This window comes from Nomascus leucogenys, chromosome 21 (assembly GCF_006542625.1).
Source record: "Nomascus leucogenys isolate Asia chromosome 21, Asia_NLE_v1, whole genome shotgun sequence".
Classification (NCBI taxonomy): Eukaryota; Metazoa; Chordata; class Mammalia; order Primates; family Hylobatidae; genus Nomascus; species Nomascus leucogenys.
Window position 1 is genome coordinate 29,909,521 of NC_044401.1, and position 23,927 is coordinate 29,933,447.

General features: G+C 36.6%; 2 protein-coding genes across 4 annotated transcripts in view; both read right to left on the reverse strand.

Annotated features, from left to right (window-relative positions):
* Window positions 1–306: 306 nt before the first annotated feature.
* On the reverse strand, window positions 307–8,684 carry C21H3orf38 (chromosome 21 C3orf38 homolog). 2 transcript variants are annotated; one of them, XM_012497868.1, is made up of 3 exons: window positions 8,183–8,684; window positions 4,913–5,154; window positions 307–2,252 (listed from the first exon to the last, which is right to left on the reverse strand). In XM_012497868.1, the coding sequence occupies exons 1-3, from the start codon at window positions 8,313–8,315 to the stop codon at window positions 1,641–1,643; spliced, it is 987 nt and encodes a 328-aa protein (XP_012353322.1). In that variant the 5' UTR covers window positions 8,316–8,684; the 3' UTR covers window positions 307–1,640. The 2 variants fall into 2 exon arrangements, with proteins under 2 accessions (XP_012353322.1, XP_003255176.1); XM_003255128.3 differs by having other exon boundaries at window positions 307–2,255.
* A 5,027-nt stretch (window positions 8,685–13,711) lies between these two features.
* Window positions 13,712–23,927, reverse strand: part of ZNF654 (zinc finger protein 654) — a 91,246-nt gene continuing 81,030 nt past the window's right edge. For both annotated transcript variants that reach the window (XM_003255064.4, XM_030802236.1), the window contains 3 exons: window positions 23,158–23,299; window positions 17,298–19,638; window positions 13,712–16,700 (listed from right to left, as the gene is read on the reverse strand). In XM_003255064.4, the coding sequence (XP_003255112.2) occupies window positions 16,693–16,700; window positions 17,298–19,638; window positions 23,158–23,299 (2,491 nt within the window). In that variant the 3' untranslated portion in view covers window positions 13,712–16,692. The remainder of the gene's footprint in view (window positions 16,701–17,297; window positions 19,639–23,157; window positions 23,300–23,927) is intronic.

Below are 23,927 nucleotides of genomic sequence, written 5' to 3' on the forward strand. Positions count from 1 at the left end.
ATCCTTTACTTAGGATGTTTACCTATTACATTTTATAATATTTCAAACTTCAAACTAAGGAATAAAAGATAACCCAGTTTTCAAAACTCAAGCAGAGGTATAGGATGGATAAAGATGGACTTGTGACCTGACTGTGTACCTTTATAAAAATATGAGAGGAAATTATTTTGCACACTATTTTCTTTATACTTAATTATATTACAATATAGTGTAACTAGCAGTTATAAAATTTTCTTTGTTCTCATTAAATGCCTAAAACTTTAACAGCAACACAACTATAAATTAAATCTGAATGATACACTATTCTTATAACAGACAAAAGGGATTTCCCTCCTTTATTAAGTTCTTATTTTAGGACATACCAATTCGTATTCCTCGTAAGAGGCATAGCATTAAAAAAACAAAAAAAGATGAGTTTTCAGCCTCCCATTTCCAAAATTCTTATCAGTCTCCCTAGATGATTATAGCAAAGGAAAAAGTAACATGTACAATACGTCATCACATTTTCCAATTGAGTTTTTTTCCAAATGGTACCTTTATAAATTATAGTAACTGAGTAAATCCATGATCAGCAAACAGTTGCTAGGTGATGAAGAATTTAAACTTCAAAGCATGTAAATAATTTGGCAACTCAACCATGTAACTCAAACCTAGTAACAGGTAAAAAACTAAACATTCTAAGTTATAATGTGGGAGTATATGTATACTTATGTATATGTGTATACACACATTATAAATGCATGGGGTTATTTTGGGGTTTGTCACCTCTGCCAAGATCAGCCAAGAGGAAGAACAGTAATTCGTTTAAAAGTTAGGAACTGGGCATACCTTTAAAATTTCAACAGTGTATTTCCTTTATATTGTATTACAGTAACTGCTTTATAAAACTGTTGGCTGAAGCCTAGGTAAGAATAAAGTCTGTTTCGAGAACAGCATTTATCACTGCCCAAAAACAGTAAGGAAAATGTTGCAGATTACAAAGGACATTTAGCTTGGACTACAGCTGATAATTTTGAAAAATGTTTCTCAAATATTTAAAGAGGTAGTTAAGTTTTTCTTCAACTGTTAAATTATTGGACTTTTTTGCAAAAAGAATGTTATTTAAATTTTCTAAAATGAGAACTTTGAGTTTACATTAAACATCTCTAAAATATTTAATAGTTTTAAAAATATACTACAGTGAGATGGATTTGTAAAATACAATTATCCAGAGTTAGACAAAAGTAAACAAGAATCTTAAAGAGGGGAAGCCTGGACCATTATTAATCCTTTCCCACATGAAAAGTGCAGATATTAGCAGAATATTCACTAAGTAAAAGGAAAATATTACCTGGTTTCTAAGGCACACAGTTAGCTGTAAGATCTAAAGTGGGATTTATTTGCACTAAGCTTTCAGAGTATTTGCTGCAACTCGGTAGAAATAGATTAAGTATTCACATGATATGTAAGTCTGTAGTCCAGAAAGGTATTTCAACTAAAATATGTCAATTTTCACATCTGAAATCATTCAGACATTACTGATATAGTATTTGGAAGAGTTTCTGTATAGAAGATTTTTTTCAGGCTGTCAGTACTTAGCGCTTTAGAGGGTCAGGTAAACCCAGTTCTCTTTTGTTCAGCAATGTCTCACTTCCACTACATCAAACTTGGTCCCCAGTTCCACTATCCAAAGCCTGCTTTACATTACGTCGTACTTCGCTGGTACCACATAAAGTGATTACATTATAAAAGGCCTCTAGATCACTTTGTTCAAATTTAACAGCTGGTTTCGGTAATGTTCCAGGAGCAAGGGAACTCTCTCCCATAATTTTCAGGTTGATAAATTTGATTTTCCAAGTATTCTCCACAAAAGGGCAACGGATGAGTCCAAAAATTTGTTCAAAAATGCCCAAACAAGTGTTTCCTCGATGGACAGTCCCAGCAACTCCAACCATAACCAGCCCATGAGGAGAAGATGCACATTTCAGTCCATGTGAATCTAGGTTGGGGCTGAAAAAAAGAAATTCTTCTTTTACTAGTGACAGCAAACGAAGGCTCACGATTTCTGCTCCATGGTAGTCCATAACATTTTGTTCTGATGTGCTGTAATAAAACCTAAGCTTCACATCATGCCAGAAGTGCTGTGGTCCCCATTCATCTTGAGGTGGTCCTAGAAAAGGATTCTGAGAATTAAGAAGTCCAAAGAACCAATGACAGAATTCTTCTCCTAGGCGACGAAAATCAACTTTTTCAGCTTTTTTATCTTCTTTCACCTGCTGATTGAAGCAAATAAAATAAATACAAAATAACACCAAGGTTTAACTTTCATATCTATTTTTCTCTAGCCTATTAAGTTTGAATGAACCCATTACACCAGAGAGAAATGAACTATATGTGAACTTGCTGAACCCATTATGCATAGTAAAAATCTTTTTTCAAAAGGAGAAAAATCATTTTAGAAATTTCCAGCTTAAATTGCTGAAAATTCAGCTAAGAGAGTAAGGTTTAGTAAGGCCAATTTAAAAATCAGTATGAACTTGGCGGGCATGGTGGCTCATGCCTGTAATCCCAGCACTTTGGAAGGCCGAGGCAGGCGGATGGCGAGGTCAGGAATTCGAGAACAGCCTGGCGAATATAGTGAAACCCCGTCTCTACTAAAAATACAAAAATTAGCCAGGCACGGTGGCGTGTGCCTGTATTCCCAGCTACTTGGGAGGCTGAGGCAGGAGAATCACTTGAACTCGGGAGGTGGAGGTTGCAGTGAGCCAAGATAGCACCACTGCACTCCAGCCCGTGCAACAGAGCGAGACTCCATGTGAAAAAAAATGATAATCAGTATGAACAGTCATATATATAAATATATAATATATAAAAATATATAAATTATATGATTATTTATGTAAGTGTTTCCTCAGATTGTGGCAGTGTTTTCACAGGTATATATGTATATCACAGGTATATATGTGAAAACCTTCAAAACATTCACTTTAAATGGATGCATTTTGCATATAAATGATATAAAGTTAATATAAGTAAGCATTTTCATTATCCTTTACGGTGACTGAAACAGGTTATTTTCTATAACTGGGATTAATTTTATTCTATTATTTCTCTTTTTTCAAAGAAAATGTTACTGTAAGCTGGGCATGGTGGTTCATGCCTGTAATCCCGGCACTTTGGGAGGCTGAGGCAGGCAGATCACTTGAGGTTAGGAGGTCAAGACCAGCCTTGTCAACATGGCAAAACTCCATCTCTACTAAAAATACAAAAATTAGCTGAGTGTAGTGGCGCATGCCTGCAATTCCAGCTACTTGGGAGGCTGAGGCAGAAGAAGTGCTTGAACCCGGAGGGCGGAGGCTGCAGTGAGCTGAGATTATGCCACTGTACTCTAGCCTGGGTGACAGGGCAGACTTTGTCTCAAAAAAAAAAAAAAAAAAAAAGTTATTGTAAAAAATCTGCCTGATAGACTAGATCTCATTCACCCATGTGTTCCACAACACAGTACTTTACTGAGATGTATGAGATCTTAGGTTTACTGAGCACCTGCTATTTAATATACTGGGCACTGTGCGTGGCACTTAAGAGCTATTTCTTCCTATCTTCACAATAAGCCCTAGGACATAGATATTATTGTTATGATCATTTTATAGATAAACAAACAAGGCTCAGAAAGGTCAAGTTATTTGCCTAAGTTAACACACCTAGTATATTGCAGACCCTAATTTGAAGTCATATTTGTATGATTTCAAAGTCAATGCTCTTATCAGTACATAAAGTAAGAAAACTCTTAAAAGATTATTTCCTAATGTGAAGGCAAAGCTTTCTCACTGTGAAACCTCATTAATTCAAAAAATGTGGTATGTAGTTTAAAAATCTGCAAATTACGTAGAGGTTAATTCAAGCAACACTTAAATATTTGTGCAATATCTAAAATGTACAGTGGAGATATAAAGAACAGAAACAGCCAATGTCCACTGGAGCAAATTTCTACAATAGGACTTTTTCTAGTTAAAAAAAAATAAGTATAAAAAATATTTAGGTTCCAATGTGGGGGCGGGGGCAACAAGAAAAATAGCTAACGCATGCTGGGCTTAATACCTAGGTGATAGGTTGATAGGTGCAGCAAATCACCATGGCACATGTTTATCTATCTAACAAACCTGCACACGTACCCTGGAACTTAAAAAAAATTTTTTTTTTAAAGTAAAATTTTAGGTTCCTTTCATGATATTTTTGCAATACCAAAAACGTCTTAAAAGTGAGAAAGAATTTGCAATAAAATTCTTCTAAAGTGAAAAAAAATTACACAGATCTAAAGTTAAAATTAACCTTGCAGTTTACTCTCTAAAAATCCAACAGTCCTCATTTGATGATGCTGATATTGAAAAATACTTTCTCTCTCACATATCAATAGATGATTATATATGCATCACTATATGTCAGAAATATTTTTGATTTTAGTTGCTTCACTGGTCTCTTCCTTCCTTCAGGATTGACAGGATATGAAATAAAGTTAAAATTATAAAATATAAATAAAATAGGCTGGGCATGATGGCTCACATGCCTGTAATTCCAGCTGAGGCGGGGGGACCACTTGAGGCCAGGAGTTCAAGACCAGCCTGGGCAACACAGTTGGGAACCTATCCCTACAAAAAAATTTTAAAAATTAGCCAGGCATAGTGGTGCATGCCTGTAGCCCTAGCTACTCAGGAAGCAGAGGTGGGCGGAACACTTGAGCCCAGAAGTTCAAGGCCGCAGTGAGCTATGATTACACCACTGCACTCTAGCCTGGGCAAAAGAGCAAGAATCTCTTAAAAAATAAAAATAAAAAAACCCCACAAACATTATTAACCATGTTCCCCACGATCTAGGATTATCAACAAAGTTTCAGACAGAACAAAGGTTCAGAATATAACCATAAGATTTATTTTACCTGTTGAAATAGGTGGATGTCCTCTGTCTTTGTAACTGGCTCTGGCGTTTCCTTCAATTTCAGTTGTGGTTGCTTTTGCCAGTAATCTTTTGCATGCTGAATAAGATTGTGTTTTTCAGTAGCTGGAGGTATAATAATCCCCTGTGTTGCCAAGTACCTAAATATAACTTCTCGGTGGACTTTTCTACGCCTCAGAAGTTCTTCTGCACTTTGACTGTATACTAATATTGCATGAACAGCATCTAGAAAGAAATTGCAAAGATTAATAAAAAATCATGAGGCACTTACAAGTTTGTGCCAGGTCAGTAGAAACTCTATCAAATAACGTTTATAAACTCTTGTCACAGCATTATTGCTGTTGCATGATAGTCATCATTTTTAAAAAATAGGAAGTCCGTTGTCAGTTTTCTTTTAATATCTTTATGCTTTAAACTTCCCTTACCTAAAATCTCTTCTTTTCACTTCCCATAAGTGATAGTGAAAGTTTAGCATTTTCTCTTAAAGAATTGCATTTTAAGAAAACATTCAAGCCAGCAAAAAATATTTTTTCTAATAAGGCCAACAGTCCTAAATTCGTGTACAACCTCTAAAAATAGGGACTATTAAAACAATATTTTAGATATCAAAGAATTTTAGTCCTATCTCCTCACTCTACAGATAATGAAAGTTGAGGCCATATTAGGTATCAATGATTGTATTTCTTTTTTTTTTTTTTTTTTTGAGATGGAGTCTTGCTCTGTCGCCCAGGCTGGAGCGCAGTGGCGCGATCTCGGCTCACTGCAAGCTCCCGGGTTCACGCCACTCTTCTGCCTCAGCCTCCCAAGTAGCTGGGACTACAGGTGCCTGCTACGACGCCCAGCTAATTTTTTTAGTAGAGACAGGGTTTCACCACGTTAGCCAGGATGGTCTCGATCTCCTGACCTTGTGATCTGCCCGCCTCGGCCTCCCAAAGTGCTGGGATTACAGGTGTGAGCCACCGCGCCCGGCCCAATTATTGTATTTCTAGAAAGTGGCAGAACCAGGGCTTGTATCTTTATATTTTTTAATTTTTATTCTTTTGAGACGGAGTCTCACTCTGTCACCCAGGCTGGATTGCAGTGGCACGATCTCGGCTGACTGCAACCTCCACCTCCTGGGTTCAAGGGATTCTTCTGCCTCAGTCTCCCAAGGGATTACAAGTGTGTGCCACCACACCCAGCTAATTTTTCTATTTTTAGTAGAGACAGGGTTTCACCATGTTGGCCAAGCTGGTCTTGAACTCCTGACCTCAGATGATCCGCTTGCCTCGGCCTCCCAAAGTGCTGGGATTACAGGCATGAGCCACCACACCTGGCCCACTTGTATTTTAAAATATTTATATTAAACACAGACCAAAGAATATTTTGACATGTGTGAGTCATACAGAACGGCAATAAAACGAACTCCCAAATGCATACCTCCTAGCTTAGGACATAAGAAATTACTATGTTTGAGGCCCCCATTTCGTCTCTTCCCTAATGCTATTCCTCTTTCTTCTCATCCACCTCACAGTAGCTACTATCCTAAATGTTGCTTTAAAATTCCCCCCTTTTTTATAGTTGTACAGCATAAGTACGTATCCCTGAACTATACTTAGTTTGGTATGTTTTAAATTGTGCTATAAATCCAATCCATCCATATACAGTATGTAGTTTTCTGTTATCAGCTTTTCATTCAATATTTTCTGGATTAATCTGATATACACAGCTAACTCATTTTCACTGCTATATCATAATTAGTTATATGACTGTACACAAGGTATCTAACTATTCTTCTGTTTACACACTTCTATTCTGTGTCCAATTACAAACGCTGTTACTTTGAACATTCTCATACATATCTCCCAGTGCTCAAAGGGGCAAGCAGTATGAGCATCAACCTGGAGCTTGTTAGAAGCAGAATTTCTGGGCCTCCCCTAAAACTAATGAGTCCGAACCTGCATTTTAACAAGATCCCTGAGAGATTCAAAAACATATTCAAGTTTGAGAAGACTAGGTCTCAAGTATGTGTCTAATCTGCCATTGTAAGAGATGTCAAATTTGTTTTTTCAAAGTGGTAGTTTTAACTTAAACTCCTTCACTAGTTGCCAACGAGTTGCTTCACCTGATCATGAACACTTGAAGTTTATAGTTCATATTTTTATTTTTTTTTCCAATCTGGTACACAGAAAAGACAACTTCTGTTTCTGGTTTTCATTTCATTAGTTTCTAAAGATGCTGCGTATACTTTCATATGCTTAAGTGTTATTCCCCACCCCCTGCCCCAAGAATGTTTCTTCAAGTCATTTAAACGTTTTTGAACTGGGAATTTTTTTATTTGCTTTTAGATACCCTATCAATTAAATGCAGCATTGTATCCATTATAATTTTAAATTCACACTCACCATGATTGTAAGAAGGTGAAAGCCATGTAAAATAAACGCTGAAGAACAATATAAGTCTAAAGCTATTTTCGGTCTTATTTGGAATTTCCTCTTTTAGTGTCCATGGTTCGAAGTGACAAATGACTTTCTTCAATGCCAAAAATGAAATCCGACTTAAGCAGAAAAACCCAGTTTTATAAGGGCAGCATCTTTTAAAGATAATCACATACTAATATGGGAATCTGGAATTTTTCACGTTTTGAAGTAAAATTCAGCAAATTTAAAATAAAACTAGCTACCCGACACACAAAATGAACAAACGCTTTACATTTTTATATGGACTAGTCACAATCAGACTTAGCACTAATACCCCTTAAAAATCCACCGGAATATGTATTTAGCTCGCTTGCATGTATGTATTCCTAGTACGAAAATCATCTCAGAAAAATTTTGCCTCCAAAAGTAGACATGGATTCAAGGTGTCTGCCATTTAATTACAGTAGTTGCTTTTTATCAGAGACATACAAAATGTTTGCCATCCTCCTCCCACTCAAACTTGAAAAAAAAAGCCCGAGCAGCAGCTGACTCTTCAGCTGATCGAAACTGAAAATGCAAAACATTCTGGCTCCCCAGAAATTTTTAAAAATTACTAATGACTTATTCCGAATCCTTGAATCAACAAGCGCTGCCCGTAATATTCAACGGATAAAACCTGGAAGCCGCGCCATTATCACCGCCACCACCTCCCTCCCTTGACCCAAGTCTGTGTAGTGGTTCCACAGCTGTGGATCTGCGGCTGCCACCAACATTCCCGAGGATTCTGCCTAAGCGGGGTAGGCGTGAGGCCGGGGAAGGGGCGGCAGCCTTCCAGGTGAAGGGTCCGCCCTTACCTTGGCGGTCCTGAGGCTGCACCAGGCGGTTGGTGACGGTGTCGCATAGGGCCATGATCTCGTCGTTGTCCAGTAGGCCAAGTAGGTTACGGCAGCCCTCCATCTCTGAAAAGCTGAGTCCCGACATCTCCATCCCCGGGACTGGGGGGAAAGACGACGGCAACAATGTCGCCCCTACGGCCCACTGGGCCCGCGCCTGGCAACAGACACCGGAAGTGCCTTTCTTGTTGTTCTCCGTCGAAGGGCCTCCCGTATTCCAGGCCCCTGGGCGGAAGTAATCGCCAAAGAGGTCAATCAGGGAACGCAGTGCTCCCACTTGTGGTTCCGGGCTGGGGACGGAGTGAAGTCCCACGTATCTCAATTAAGGGAAGTGCTGGGTTTATATGGAGAACATAGACTTTCCGCAAGGGAGCTGGTTACCGAAAGAGAAGTCCCTCCTCCAAAAGAGCGCCTTGGAGGGCTGCGCAGGTGCAGGTGCGTGGAAAGCAGCCCGCCACCCCCGCGCACCGCGAGCTCCCGTGATGCCGCGGGGCCGGCCAATGGAGGCGGCTCCTCCCCGCCCGCGGGCCGGGCCCCCGGGAGCGCTTGAATGTCTTCTGCGGCCACTTCTGAGTTGGGTGAGCCGGTAGTTTGATTCCTTAAATTAAGTAAATTAAAATAATTTAGTTTTGTTTAACATTATAGTATGAAAAGTTAAAAATAAATAGTCCACTGTGCCCGGCTGCCTTCCAGCGGACTTTCAAACACGCCGGGACCGTCTCTTGCCTCCATTTCCCTTGTTGCCGGCTCGGCCTTAAAAGAGGCGATGTCGCGCGCAATTTAAGGTTGGGGGTTCTGGACGCCAGATTGCCAGGGTTTTACTCCGCCATTTACCCTGACTGTAAGCAAGCTCCTTAGCCTTTTCCCCTTCAGTTTCCAATGGAAGTGGATCTAGTGGAGATGCCTACCTCTTGGGGCTGTGGGGGCGGGGTGAACAGTGCGTGGGGCTCTTACTAAACAGCTCTTACTAAACTTTAGCTGTTATTGATATTGGCATGGTAGCAACACACATTTACGAGAGAAACAGTCATGCTCTGCTGAACAGGAATGTTAGACTAAATTCATTGTCACTTGCCTTTTTCTCTTTCCATTTTTAAGTCCTATTTTTGATCAGTTGACATTTAATTGGTGTATTGCCATTTAGTAGCTGCAATGTATATATCTGCAGATCCTGGTGAGCAAATTTAACTTTGTTTAAAATATAGCTTGGCCGGGCGCGGTGGCTCACGCCTGTAATCTCAGCACTTTGGGAGGCTGAGGCGGGCAGATCACAGAGGCCAGGAGTTCGAGACCAGCCTGGCCAACATAAAGAAACCCCGTCTCCACTAAAAATTCAAAAAATTAGCCTGGCATGGTGGCGGACGCCTGTAATCCCAGCTACTCGGAGGCTGAGGCAAGAGAATCGCTTGAACTCTGGAGGCAGAGGTTGCAGTTAGCCAAGATCGCGCCACACTCACTGCACCCCAACCTGGGTGACAGAGCGAGACCCTGTCTCAAAAATAAATAATAGCTAAATATCAATCATACGGTGTACATGTAGTCCTTAAAACAAGGCATTCAAAATATGGTGAAATTGTCAGTGGATGTTATTTGGGGTACCATTTACTCAACACAGCAATTCTTCATATTTTAAATTAAGTATTAATGAATGCCTGCTATGTTAGCTATTGAAGGTTCAGAGACATGACCCTGACCTTTCTTCAAGGAGCTTTTGAGAGTGTTGTTAATAAAGAGATGACAAGATAAGTGCTAAAATATGTTGGTATGGGACCACATGGAGGGCATGTCCAACTTATTTCATTCGTTAATTAAAAATGTATTATAACTGAGCACCTACTTGCCAGTTATTGTTCTTTGTACTGGGGACAAAAAACAATGCTTGCATTTTGTTGGAGGGAAATAGACAGTAAACATGTAAGAAACTATATAGTTGGCCAGGAGATGCTATGGAAAAAAATCCAGAGGACAGGGATGGGAGAGGATGTTAGTACTTTATACAGGTTGAAAAGAAAGCGTCTTTAAGTGACTGAAGATCAGAAGAAGAAGTGAGTGAACCGCAGAAGAAGCATGGTAGGAAGAAGCAACAGTAGAGATTTTGAGGAAGGAGTCCAGGAGACTGGAGCCCGTTTGAGCAAGGAGGAGGCAATGAGCAATGTGGTTAGAGTTGCAGTCAAGACGGATCTAACGCAGGGTTTCTTAATCATAGAACTGTTGACATTTTGGGCAGGATAATCTTTTGTCGAGGGGATTTTCCTGTGCACTGTAGGATGCTTAACGCATCCCCATCCTCTACCCACCAGGTGCCAGTGGCACCTCCTTCCCTCACTGTGCCAACCAAAATTACCTCCAGACATTGGTACATGTCCCCTGCAGGGCAAAATCACCCACAATTAAGAGCCATTGATATAAAACCTGTCAAGATGCTTTTCGAGATGGTGAAAATGTTCTTTTTGCTGTCCAATACAGTAACTGTCAGACACATGTGGTTCTTGAGCTTCTTGTACTGTGTTTAGTGCAACTAGGGAACTGAATTTTAAGTTTCATTTGAATTTAAATTTTAATAGCCACACATGGCTAGTGACTACTGTCTTGGATAGTGTAGATGTAGAACCTTGTAGACCATTATATGGACTTTAGCTTTCATTTTTTATCTCTGACTTCCTTATTATTCTGTCAATCTCTCCAGACTAGTCAGTGGTTCCCTTATCATCTGTTCCTTCAACTTGCCATAGGTTCTTGCCTCAAAGCCTTTGCTCTTGCCCCTGGCGTATTCTTCCCTTGGATATCTGAATGGCTCTTTCCCATACTTTAGTCAGGTTCCTGCTCAAAAGTCACCTTATCAGAGAGGCCTTACCTCATCATCTTGCTTAAAATCACCACCAACACCATGCTTACTTTTGCATTTCCTACCCACTTTATTTTTCTGCATAGCACTCATACTGTATGTTTGTTGTTCCCCAATAGAATATGAGCTCTGTGAGGCAAGGATTTTTGTCTTTCATTGCCTATTACAGAGGCCCGCACATGGTAGGTATCCAATAAATATTTGCTGAATAAATGAATGAGCTTTGAAGGCACTGGCAGGTTTTAAACAGGAATGGCATTATCTGACTTGTCTCAGAACAGGATTACTTTCGCTGCTGGTGTGAAGATTGAAGGGAGGGTAAGGGTAGAAGCAGGGAACCCAGTGAGTAGACTAATAGTCCAGGTTAGAGAAAATGGTGGCTTGAATTAGAGTGAAGGGCATGATAGAGTCAGGGATGATTACAAGGTTTTGGTTTGGGCAACCAGTTACCATTTATTGAGAGGACGAATACTGGGGGAGTAATCAAGAGATCTGGCTTTCTGACAAAGTGGTTATGCTTAGGAAGGATTAAATCAAAGAATGAGAGATGGGACAGGCAAAAAAGTGAACAACCAGTAAAAAGGGAATACTAGTGAAAAATGCATGGACTAAAATAACATGATGAGGGTAGGTGGGGGTTTTAAATATGACTGGAGCCAAACACAGGGTACGGGAGTCATACCTAACATGAAGAGAAATTTAGCAAAATTCTGTATCAATGGGATGTATAACTCTCCACAACGATAAAACGAGCATGCTAGAATTTGAGTATAACTGATTCCCACACCTCTTTGCACTGTTTCCATCAAATTCTGTTCTGGTAGTTTCATTTACTGAATACAACTTGAGCAAAAAACAACAAAAAATCCTCCCCATTAGAACAGTTTGGGATATTAGATCTTACTACTCAAGTATCCATTCACCCAAAAATTTAAGTACCTATTAATAGGGGACTTCTTTAAACGTCTTAGCAACTAATTTTTGAGAGGGTTCTATAAATTTAAGGGGAAACAGCTTATCTTCTGGGGAAATACAAAGAACCTTATTGCTTTAGATCTGTGATTTTCAAACCTTAATTTGTATCAGAATCACCTGGAGGATTTGTTAAGCCAGATGACCTCCAACCTGACCACAATTTAGCATTTCTAACAAATTTCCAGGTGATGCTGATTCTGCTGCTCTAGAAACCACACTTTAAGATAATCACTGCTAGAAGATACTACATCAACCAGATTTATCTCTACCAGGCTTCATCCTTTGCCTTTGAAATCACTGATCCTCAGGCAAATCTGACCCTATTTGGATTATTAGATCCACTCATGGTCTACATTTGTAGGGAAAAGTGTGTGGCGCAATGGGAACATGGTTTTAGGACCCATCTGATTTTTCAGTCACCCTCTGCGTTTATTAGCTGTGTGATTTTAATCAGGTTAACCTTTCTGAGCTTTGGTGTCTAAAGAGCAGTGTTCATATTTACCCTTGAGTTGTGAGTTAAGAGGCAGCATATATAAACAAGCCATTTCTTCCCCCTCAATGTGCAGTACCCATCAATAAGGCATGAAACTTTCTATCATTTACAATTTTTATTCCAAGTATTAGTGGATTGACTCTATTTCAAATCTTGGTGTACAGTTAAAACATCTGTCCGTTTTATCAATTGATTCTTGAAATCAGTACAGATATTATGCTATGAAAATCAGCTTAATTTGGTTATCTTGGAAGCCTATTTAGTAGTAGTTGCTTCCCAGAATTCTTCAAATTTCAGAAAAGGAAAATGAAAAGTTATCTAAACCCCAATAACTTTGTCCAAATACCTCAATACATTTTGAATATGGAATATATTGAGTAAACTAAGATCGTATGACCATAAATCAGACTGAGATCTCAGCTCTAGAATGTTTCAATAACACTCTCATAGTGTTTCAAGGCATAATGCTTGTAACACGCACAAATCATTTTATCCCATTTATCTATTTGCAGTGTGGTCTCATCACATCAAAAAAGTTTTTTTCCTACTTAAAGCCCCATTTTTTCCAATTCCAAGTTGTAGCAAATAGTTTGGAGGGTTTTCCTTTGTTAGTGAACCAAAAAAGTAGGAGCCCTCATGCTCAAGGACACCACTTTTGGTTAGAGCTTACTGACATTTGGTTAGAGCTTACTGACATTTCCCCAGTGAAATTCTTTCCTAGGAAGTAATTTTCATCATTTATATTGTAATATTTCAAAATGATGTCTTTGTTTTTTTAAGTTCCATCAGAAGCTCTTCATTTTTGAAGAATTACCAATGTAGACAAGTTTATCTACTGTCTTGCCTTTGGAGAGTTCCGACACCTGCTAAGTTTGCAGAAAGTACTATATCACACTGAACCCACTTACCTGAAGTGACTTTAGTAAAACAGAATTCTGTCAACTTTTATCCCTCCATATAGGCATTCATTAAAATGTCCAAAAATGCCTATTTTGTGTAAAATTTTAGATATTTCTATTTTCTATGTTTAAAAAAAATCACTCAATCCAAATATGGTAATATACTAACTGAAATGCCATTCCTTTATGAGACATAATAGACATTTTCATTTAATAGATACCTTATATAAGTCTAATTCCTTTTGAAAGCAATGTACTACATAAAATTGAACACTTGATTACCAACAAGGACAACGTTTTATTGAACAAATCTATGTACAGTACAAAAAATTTCTTGAAATGAGACACTATTGTTGATTTATTGCAGTTCAATGGCTCAGTTTTAATTTGTACTCTTATAAAATGCAAAGTAAAATAATTTAACATTCAACAAGGAAGCACAAATTTCCTTTCTTGCTGAATCTGTAATATCTTTCACATATTAACAACTCCAAAATGCATATGCAGCATTTACTCATTCTGAAAAGGTGTTTTACAGTACCAAATAAATTAAAAAATAAACGCTATCATCCCTTTTAGGTTTTTCATCCATACAACAGTATTAAACCAAACATGAAAGGAGTACGGCTGAACCTTCAGTGTGATTTGAAAAGAATCATAAGTTCAATGATATAAATTATTTAAGTATTATATAATTGGTGGTTTTAAAAAAATGAATATGGCTAAAGCCCAAAGTACCATTGTCTTTGTCCACGGAGATTCCCCTTTTTACCTACTCCATAATATCTGAGCAGCAAAAATTCAGATTTGCTATTTTCCTGACCTTACTGACACACAGCAGAAATTTAACATTTAATTTTTTGAAGGAAATTTTTATTTAACAACAAAGATTTGAAACTTGGTCCAGGTAGGATGAATACATCCTCAAAACAGAAAAAAAGAAGAAGAATCTGAGGAATAAGAAGCAAGCTTCCTTTTCTTCTGAAGCTCAAATTAGAACTGTTGGAAGTTTATGCACCCTATAAAAGCAAAATGATGTAGGTTTATGGTTTAAAAGACAGACAAAATAAAATGAACACATTCTTTCAATAGCTATTTGAGAAGTATATAAACCGAGGTTAAGACAGTGTGGTCAAATAGAATTTTATAAAACATTCCTTGATTTAGTTATATATAAACCAGTTTGATCTCAGTCTTTCAGAAATAATTTTAGCAACACAAAAGTAGAAATAAACCTCAAGTTAAAGACAGATTACAAATGGAATATATTTGAAACATCTTGGCATGAACAGTAAAAGTAATGAAAATGGAATACTTTGTGGGCATGGATTTATATCAATTGTTACAACTTGTGGAAAATGTGATAAAATATTAAACTTCTGGAAAATGTACAAAGCAGAAATATTTCAAAAGACTTCACTGTCCAAATGAACCAGTTTCCAGACTTTTTATTACAAGACATACTTTTAGAATGAAAATAAAAATCATTACATTTTTAGTATCAAGAAATACAGAAAACTTTTTAGCTGACCTTAAAGAAAAGATTTTAATTATGAGCTGTGTTTAGTTACCTAAATGTAAATTCCACAGCCTAATGTAGGCTACATAATAGAAACAAATTTAAATTTGGAATGGACTTATGACCATCATTGCATAGTAGTGAATGCTGATGATAAACCAATAAAACCAGGAAATTAAAAAAAAACATCTGCTCTATCAAGATCTGGAAATCCTAATTTAATAAAATATGGATGCTACCTGGAAGAAATTCCCCACTTCCGTAATAGCCTCATTCAAGAAGCTCTAATAGGGTCTGATGAGATTATCTGCCTTGAACAAAGATTTTATTATTTAGAATAACTGGAATATTTGACATTGGGACATTAGGAGATCCGTTTTGAAACACTTTGCCTTTTTGTTATTTTTATCCGTTTTAGATTTACACACTATTAGGTAAAAGGAAGTCTTTAAGCATCTTCCTTTCAATAATGGACAAATGGAAAACATCTGAGAGGGTATTTTTAAAACTATTTATTGTTTTAACACTTTATTAAAATCTTAGGAAAATAACTTATCACTAAGGAAAACAATGCTTGAATGTATCTCTGTGTTCTTGTGCAAATTTTTGTGTAAATACTTCCTTTTACATATAAAAATTACTATTCAGACCAGAGTCATCACTAATGAATTAAAAAAACAGGAATAGTATGGCTTATTTTGGAATTACCTCTCCTAATAGAATAAAATGAATGAATTCTCAACCTGATTCTTAGCTGATTTTTTGAGCCAGTTATTTTAATAGGACTGTACTTAGATAACTCAAATTAATGTCTAAAGGACCTTACTATGAATCAAGCAATGTCCCAACATATATACAAACAGAAATATCCCAGTGTGCTTTTACCATTATTCACATTGAATAATTTGCAATTCAGTGTTTTCCTTCAACTACAAAGCCTGTGAAGTCTTAGATTCCTTTCATCTGTCCCCAGAGTTATGGATCCGTTTTTTTCTATTTTATTGACACTGCTGACCTTTAAATGTAACTAATTTGTACCACAGAAGTGGTTAGTGGGAGGTTCTATCAAGAGCTTATTAGCAAAGCACTGTGGTTTTGTTTTGTTTTTTAATTTTCAATGCTGGCATGCCATTCATTGAACTTTGACCTAATTAATCATCTGGAAACCAGTTACAATCTAATTGATAGCACTGTGGTAAGTTAATGTATAAGTTTCTAAATCATATCACAAACCAAACAGCAGCGGTTCCTTAAACCATGTTTAACAAGGGAGGGGACATAATCTGATTATGCATGACAAGACAAGAAAACAAACCCCATTTGTAGAATAAAATAAATGGTTTATTATTGTAAACCAGCCCCCCTCCCCCCACACACTTTTTAATAATGGGTTAACTTTTCCCTTTCTGTAAGGCCATAGCTGGTTTTCTGACTAGTTGCCTAAACATGTTTCTCTAATAAGCGAAACTGAACATGCTGCTGCTATTAATCATCATAAACTTTAAAATGTGGTTTTCTGGAAAACTGGTACTTTGGGAGTTTTATAATAACCCTTTTGGAGTCTAAGCCAGCACATCTCTGTGAGTTCATTCTAGAAAATGTGCTTTGTCTTTATCTTTAGTAATCTGAGACCACTCTAAAATTAAGGCCATCAGGGAAATAGCAAACTGATGATGCATTTTCTTATAGTGCTTTTTTCACACTACTGCTTGATTGACAGATCTTTCTGAAACATTTTCATCAGGCACCTGTAAAACAGAACGCATCTGTTAATTCAAGTTTTATTGACGTTCGACCGGAATTCCAAGTCAGATTCCTGTTTAATTTATACCCTGTCATTATAAAGGATATTGATATTAGTAGAAAGACAAGCTCTTTTTCTGATTTTGTTTCTCAATTATTTTCTGTTCTTTTTCTACTTCTATTTTTGTAACAGAGACACAGATTCACTTGATTTATATTCTGGAATGCATATGAAACATAATTCCCATCAAAATTACAACTTTTATTTTATGAAACTTGGAATGAAGAATAACCTTTGATACAGTGGAAGAAGTATAATGAAAGAATATGAAAAACCTGTGTTCAGGTTCCGCCTTGCGCAAGTTCATAGGCAAAGCCCTATGCAAATTACTGGTGAATTTCAGTTGCTTGATCTATAAAACAAGAATATTAGTATCACCTCATACTGGTTGTATGTATTAAAGGAAGTAACGTATGGAGTAATGCTTCACTATCTGTGCTACACAAATATCAATTTTTTAAATCTCAAAGATCTGTAATAGTTTTATTTATGCCATTTTCTCTTTCTACAGATATCTCTACTAAGAAGACAGAAGACTTACTTTCATCATCTGAATCAAATCCAAAGAGTGTCTGACATTTCTTTTGTGCAAGATGAGCCTCAAGTGCTTCTGCATTACAGTAGGTGGTCAGGCATTTGCCACATCTTAATCTTTTCACTGATTTTTTATACAGGTTATCTTGATCAGAACAGGCATCTACTCTATCAGTCAGAAATTTTCTGCGTTTTGGCATACTAAGATACCGTTCATCAAGGTAACTGGGAGGCAATGGTCTGACGTATGGTTTTGTTAAAATTAAGCCATATGAAGTATGTTCACTTGTCAGATTTGGTTTGGAAGGTGCCTGAGATACTGGCAAGGTATTGTGTTCTTGTGGTACAACACTGGGTAAAATGGAACCATTTTCTGTCCTGATTCTGTTTGTATCAATTTTCAAAGCAGGATCTGATGAAACTAAAGGTGTTTGCTCTATTTCACTGTGTCCATTGACTAAATCACTACTACTACAGTTATTTTCAGAATTTGGCTCTATGTCAGGCATCTTTTGGTCTATCAAGCTTATATTTGAAACAGTGTCATCAGAACATTCATTTCCATTCTGAACTAAACTGTCTGTTTTCTTTTCCATACTTTCTATACATTTCTTTGGTTCTGTAGACTCTTTCCTTGATTTGCTAGTAGAAACTGGCAGACTAATGGTTTGTTTCTCATTACTAGATGAGTCTTTTTCCTGATTAGGATTTGAGTCTGTCCGAACATCCCAAAGAATTGTTTCACTTGGTTGTGCAGATGATTCTGGTGTTTTACTTAAATAGTGCTGAGCTTCATGTTCATATAGCAGAGGAAGATCTTCAAAAAGCTCATGGCATTCTGGAAAACTACACTGAGCTTGAAATATCCTGTGACTTTTTGTGTGCTGGGCAAGCTGGAATGGCAGCTTAAACGACTCATTGCAATTAAAATGCAAACAAAAATACACATTTGGATAGCTATGTCTATTAAGGTGGTCTATAAAATGTTGAGAATCTTCAAACTGCCTTTGACAAAATTTGCATTTTCCTTTGCTCCACTTCATTACTGTTTGTCGCACATTTAAATCAGTTGGATGTACAGTCATTGCATGTTTATTTAGAAACCCAATTCTTTTAAATATCCGGACACAGCCAAGAGCAGGACACTTAAAGTTTCCTTCTTGATCTGTGGCATATATGTCTTTTGGATGGCACACAGTTCCATTGATTTTATGAATTACTGAAGTTTCTTGATTCAGGTCATAATCATCTTCTTCATAATCACCTTCTTCATCCTCTTCCTCCTCATAATCATCCCCACATTCAGGTAAAGGCTTCAAGACATTATTTAAAGAAGTATTAGGACTGCCATTTTCAATAACATTTTCAATAACATCTTCTGGTACACTTATGGGAATTTCAATGAATTCAGCCACATGCTCAGGGATGACTTCGTTTCCTTCACTAGAAGCAGTAGGAGTCTCTACTTCCAAATCCTTACTATCAGAATTCCCATTTTCAAATGAAATGGAAGAACTAGAACAATTTATTTCTTCCAAAGCAGTGACTTCCTGATCATCCTGCTGAGCTGCAGCAATTTGCTGTCTCTGTATCTTCTTAACATGATTCTTCAAATGCTTCTGCATAAGTCCTCTGTTTCTAAATTTCCTACCACATATTACACATGCAAAACTGCCTTTTTTCTGATGAGCCTGGGCATGCCTTACAATGTGACCACCTAGAAATTCCTTGTTACATAACATACAACGATGCCTTGGGACATTGTGATCTACTTTGGAAGTATTAAGAGCTGTAAGGTTTTTCTTCGTATTAATATGACCTTTAGGCTGCACTCCAGATACATCATCAGGATCAGTCTCTCCAGTGCTCTGATCTGTAAGAGAGTCAAACCCTTCATCCAAACCTTGCTGTTCCTCTGTCCTTTTTAGATTACCTGCATTATTTTCCAGTGTGCTTTCATTTAGAAATCTAACTGCTGATTTATCACTCAATAATGCTACACAGTTTTTCTTAATCATTACAAAGTTCCAAAATTCAGGGTCAAAAAACAATCCCTTTTTCAAAATTGGAAGCAATTCAAAACGAACACGATTTTGAACACTACTTGTGCCTTCATTATATTCTTCATCTGGACGTTTGTAAAGCTCTTCAACAGTACGATACGCTTCTAAGGTGCGCTCCAGAAAAAATATTGAGAGTGCACAAATCCTGAGGATCTCCAAATCATTTGGCAAAAAATGTGCAATTGTTTTATAAATCAGACATTTAGTTTTGGGATCATCATGAAGGTCGAGTTGTAGAGCACAACCACATATTTCGACACAAATTTGCAAGCCTTCTTCTTCAACCTGTAAAAAGAAAAATATTAGTGCTAAATACTTTTTTTTCCAAAAAATGGTTATACTAGTCTATCTTTAAAAAACACAACTCTTAAAATGAAAGCTGAATAAACACAGTATTCCAGTGTGCAATTTTCCGTATTTACTAGCCTTGTTTAACTCTTTTAAATATACACCTTTCTCTTTTTTTTAAACTTGAGAATAATCTGGAATAGATAGCATTTTAGCTTCTAATTTATTTAATTTTCACATTTGACAAGACCCACTATCCATAATACAAAATGGACTTAACGGTGATTCATAAACTTATGGTGATTAACATTTCTTACAATTCTAGACCCCCATTTATTATTTTAGGTACAAATCTCATATTCTTTGAGATAAGGGTCAAAATTATGTGTATTTTAACAGATTTATCAATTTTCCACATCAAGAAATAAACTAGGCTTTAAAAAAAACTGCTTATGGGAACTTTTATTATAGTGCTATATGAAAAAATATTACTTATTTTGCTTATTAAGTAATGTTATTTATCCAAATAAGGGGGGAAATGTGGCACACATAAAGAAGGCAGTTATAATCTTTCCAAATCTAATAAGGTATGTAAGGCTCAGAATAATGAGGCCCCTGGAAGTTATCTGAATAGTACTCAAGCTTTGAAACGTTCACTGATGACTCAAGGATAATTGCATCAGCTTTTACTTGGGAATCTACTGTCGACCCATCTTAGTTAGAATAGGGTCTCTAGTGGTTTGGAATAATCTAAAGGCTTATTTTGATTGGAGGAGATACCATAATAATGTCTTTAACATCATATATATGTATATATATCATACTGCCTACATATGGTATAGTATAGATTACAGGGAGGAATACTACCTTGCCAGCCTCACGTTTTCTTAGTCCTTTACATGCTGTGTAACCCTGAAGAACTACTTACAGTTCCCATAGGCAGACTTTAACTTAGCACATCCGATTTTCACTTTATCCAGCTAGTAAATTCCTACTGATCCTCCTATTCATTCTTTGAGAATCAGTTCTAATCTACAGGTTTTTCTCCCTACTTATCCTGGTCTCTGCCCTGAGGTACAGTTAAAATTCCCCTTTCTTTCCACCAAGAATAACTTATCTTTAAAAAACATTTCAATCTTGTTTTATAAATATCTGTGTATGTGTATGTCCTCACCCCCCAACTTTGAATTCCTAAATTACAGGGGACAGTGTCTCATTTTTTATATCTCCCTATGGTTAGCATAAAAGTTGGTACATAGTAACCTCTGAATAAATGTTTGCAGAATGAGTGAAAATCAGACCTATTCCATTTACTTAGTTCGCTCCTATAAATCCATCATTTACAGCTTGGAATCCTTTCTGAATTCCAACTACTAATTTCTCAATGTCAATTATAATTAGACTTTAGTACCTAGATTTTTCAGATACAGCAATTCAAAATCTATTCATTCGAAACAGAATTCCTTTTCTTTCTCCATACTTCTATCTACATCCTTTTTTTTTTTTTTTTTTTTTTTTTTTTGAGACAGTCTTGCACTGTCACCCAGGCTGAAGTGCAATGGCACGATCTCTGCAACCTCTGCCTCCTGGATTCAAGCAATTCTCCTGCCTCAGCCTCCCCAGTAGCTGGGACTACAGGCGTGAGCCACCACACCTGGCTAACTTTTGTATTTTTAGTAGAGATGGGGTTTCACCATGTTGGCCAGACTGGTCTCGAACTTCTGGCCTCAAGTGATCTGCCCACCTCAGCATCCCAAAGTACTGGGATTACTGGTGTAAGCCATCGCACCCAGCCTACATCCTCTATCTTGGCTCATAAAATTATAATATATGCAGATGCTCAAGTTTAAAAATGTTAAGATCATCAAAAAAGAGAACAGGCTACTTCCTTACCTGAAATCTTTTGATGGTTCCAGGATATTTATGAATTTTCAATTTGTTCAATGAGATGAATGAATTGTGCATTCAAATCCCTTTAAGTATCTCCAACAACCACTCTTCCTACCACACAGTCTCTGCCATTAGTCTCATCCCCCACCCACTTCCCCATATTTCTCTGATACCCTTTAATGTCACCAGATGGTTGCGAAAAACAAACAATAAAATGAGGAAAAAGTGCTCTGTAAACTATAAAATTCTCTACAAATGTTAGTACTATCCTCGTGCCATTGAAAACTCAGCTGAAAGTATTTCCTCTGTGAACCCTTTTTAGATATGCCATCTATGTCTCCTGAACTCACACAGTATATATGACTCTTCACAGTACTGAGGCAATTGAATGATTTATTCCAAAAATAAAAGTCTTTCTAGTAGAGTATAAACTATTAAATGCTTAGCATCATATTTTTAATACTTATTAAATCTTTGAATTTTCCTTTTATAATATATTCATAGGTTTACCCCACATATGAAAATAAGAAAGCTCTGTGATGACTGGCAAAACCTCACTTACATTGTAAACTTTCTATAATAATATATCTTAACCTTTTGGTACGAATAAGAATCATATGTACAAAAATATGGATACATCTTTATTGTTTAAAATTAAGTTTTACAGGTGATTCTGATGCACATCAAATGTTAAGACGTGTTCTGTAACATAGTTTTCCTCTTTTGCTGGAAGGAGAAGTTTACTTTGAGAATGCATTTGAATGGTATTTCACTATTTAGTAAGCATACCATGAATTTTAATAAGCAAAATTATCATGGGAATATGATCACTACATGATCATACACCTAATGAGTGATGTGATAATGAATGTAATAAATGCATAAATACATAAAAAAATTAAAATGTATTATTTAATAGACACCTCCTTATATATTTAAAAGTAACCAACATAGAGAGATTCAGTTTAATGGTGCTACCTAAAATGTAAAGTGGCTTTATCTTTACTCAAAGTCCTATTGATATTTTGGGGGAAAAACTAAAAGATCTTTAGGATCCACGTTCATGTCTACGTAAGACTCATGTAGGATTGTACTCACTTGCAAGTGGCCCAAGAAAAACTTGACTCAGGACTATTTTTAGAAAGAGGTAACACATTTTTACAATTACTTCAAATAAACAATTTAAAAACTTTGTCCTTAAGTTTCAAAAACACCTCAGAATTCATTGTTCCTTTACACGTAAACAGCAGACCTAAAACTGGAACTAAGTTTCTCTGTGACAGTGAACTGGTATTATCGATAGATATATCAAGTTTATTTGCAAATTAGTTAAGATTCTATAAATGGAATTTAGGATAATATTGAAAGTAACAAATATTTAATTATAAGAAAAAAGGTTGTAATGGAAGCAACTGCTTCCATGTTAAATTTTAAGTAACAATAAATCAGCCTCCCATGTTGAGAGTTTGGAGTTGGGGCAGAGGAGAATGTAATGTATGGAGAATGTGGCCTTAAAATCCTCCTTTCCTTCAATTTTAAAATCAAATAAATTTTATCAAAAGACATTCAAGTTTCAGTGAACTGTCACTGAATTTTAAATTTAAGGGACAAATATATCCTATTTACCTCATCTTTGATGATTTTCATGAAAGGAAATATGACTCTCACATTAGTTGCTGTTCTTAAAAGCTGGTAGCATTGATCTACAAAAACTTGTTTTGAAGGATTAGATTTAAGCTGTAGTTTACTCCATATGAAAATCAACTCCCTGTAAATGAGAAAAAAAAGAGAATGATCAAAAATACAGTTTATTCAAATACAGACATTAGCGATCTTTCCCTGATTCCATAGTGCCCTGGCTGGGATGTATATGAGTGTAAACATGTATTACGCTCACCCCCAAGCTGCTACTTCTACCTATATCAGACTAAAAGAAGTTGGGAGAGGAAGAAATATCAGAAATCACAAATGTACCGTGGTAAGGAATGAATTCCAGCAATATGTTGGCATACCTCAGATGTCTCTAGTATCGGATCAAAACAGAAATTCTAATCCTAATGTGCCAATACTGATATTACTTAAAAATAATAAACTTTGGCCTTTAATTATATTTTACTTGTAAATTTAGAAACCAATGTTGTAGACTCTCTATAAAGAAATGGTTCATACTTTTCATTTTCAATTTATTAAGATATCAAAAGTACTAACGATTAAAACTGTAAGTATGTTATAGTAATGATTCTGAAATAGTATGTTTCAGATATCGTACTTTTAAAACAGACAGGCTATGGACCATTTGAACTATTCCATAGGTAGATTCTTTTCTCAAATACGGCCACTGTTATTTGATGCACAAGGCTAGGAGCAGTGGGTTTTTATGCAAAGGCAAATCATAT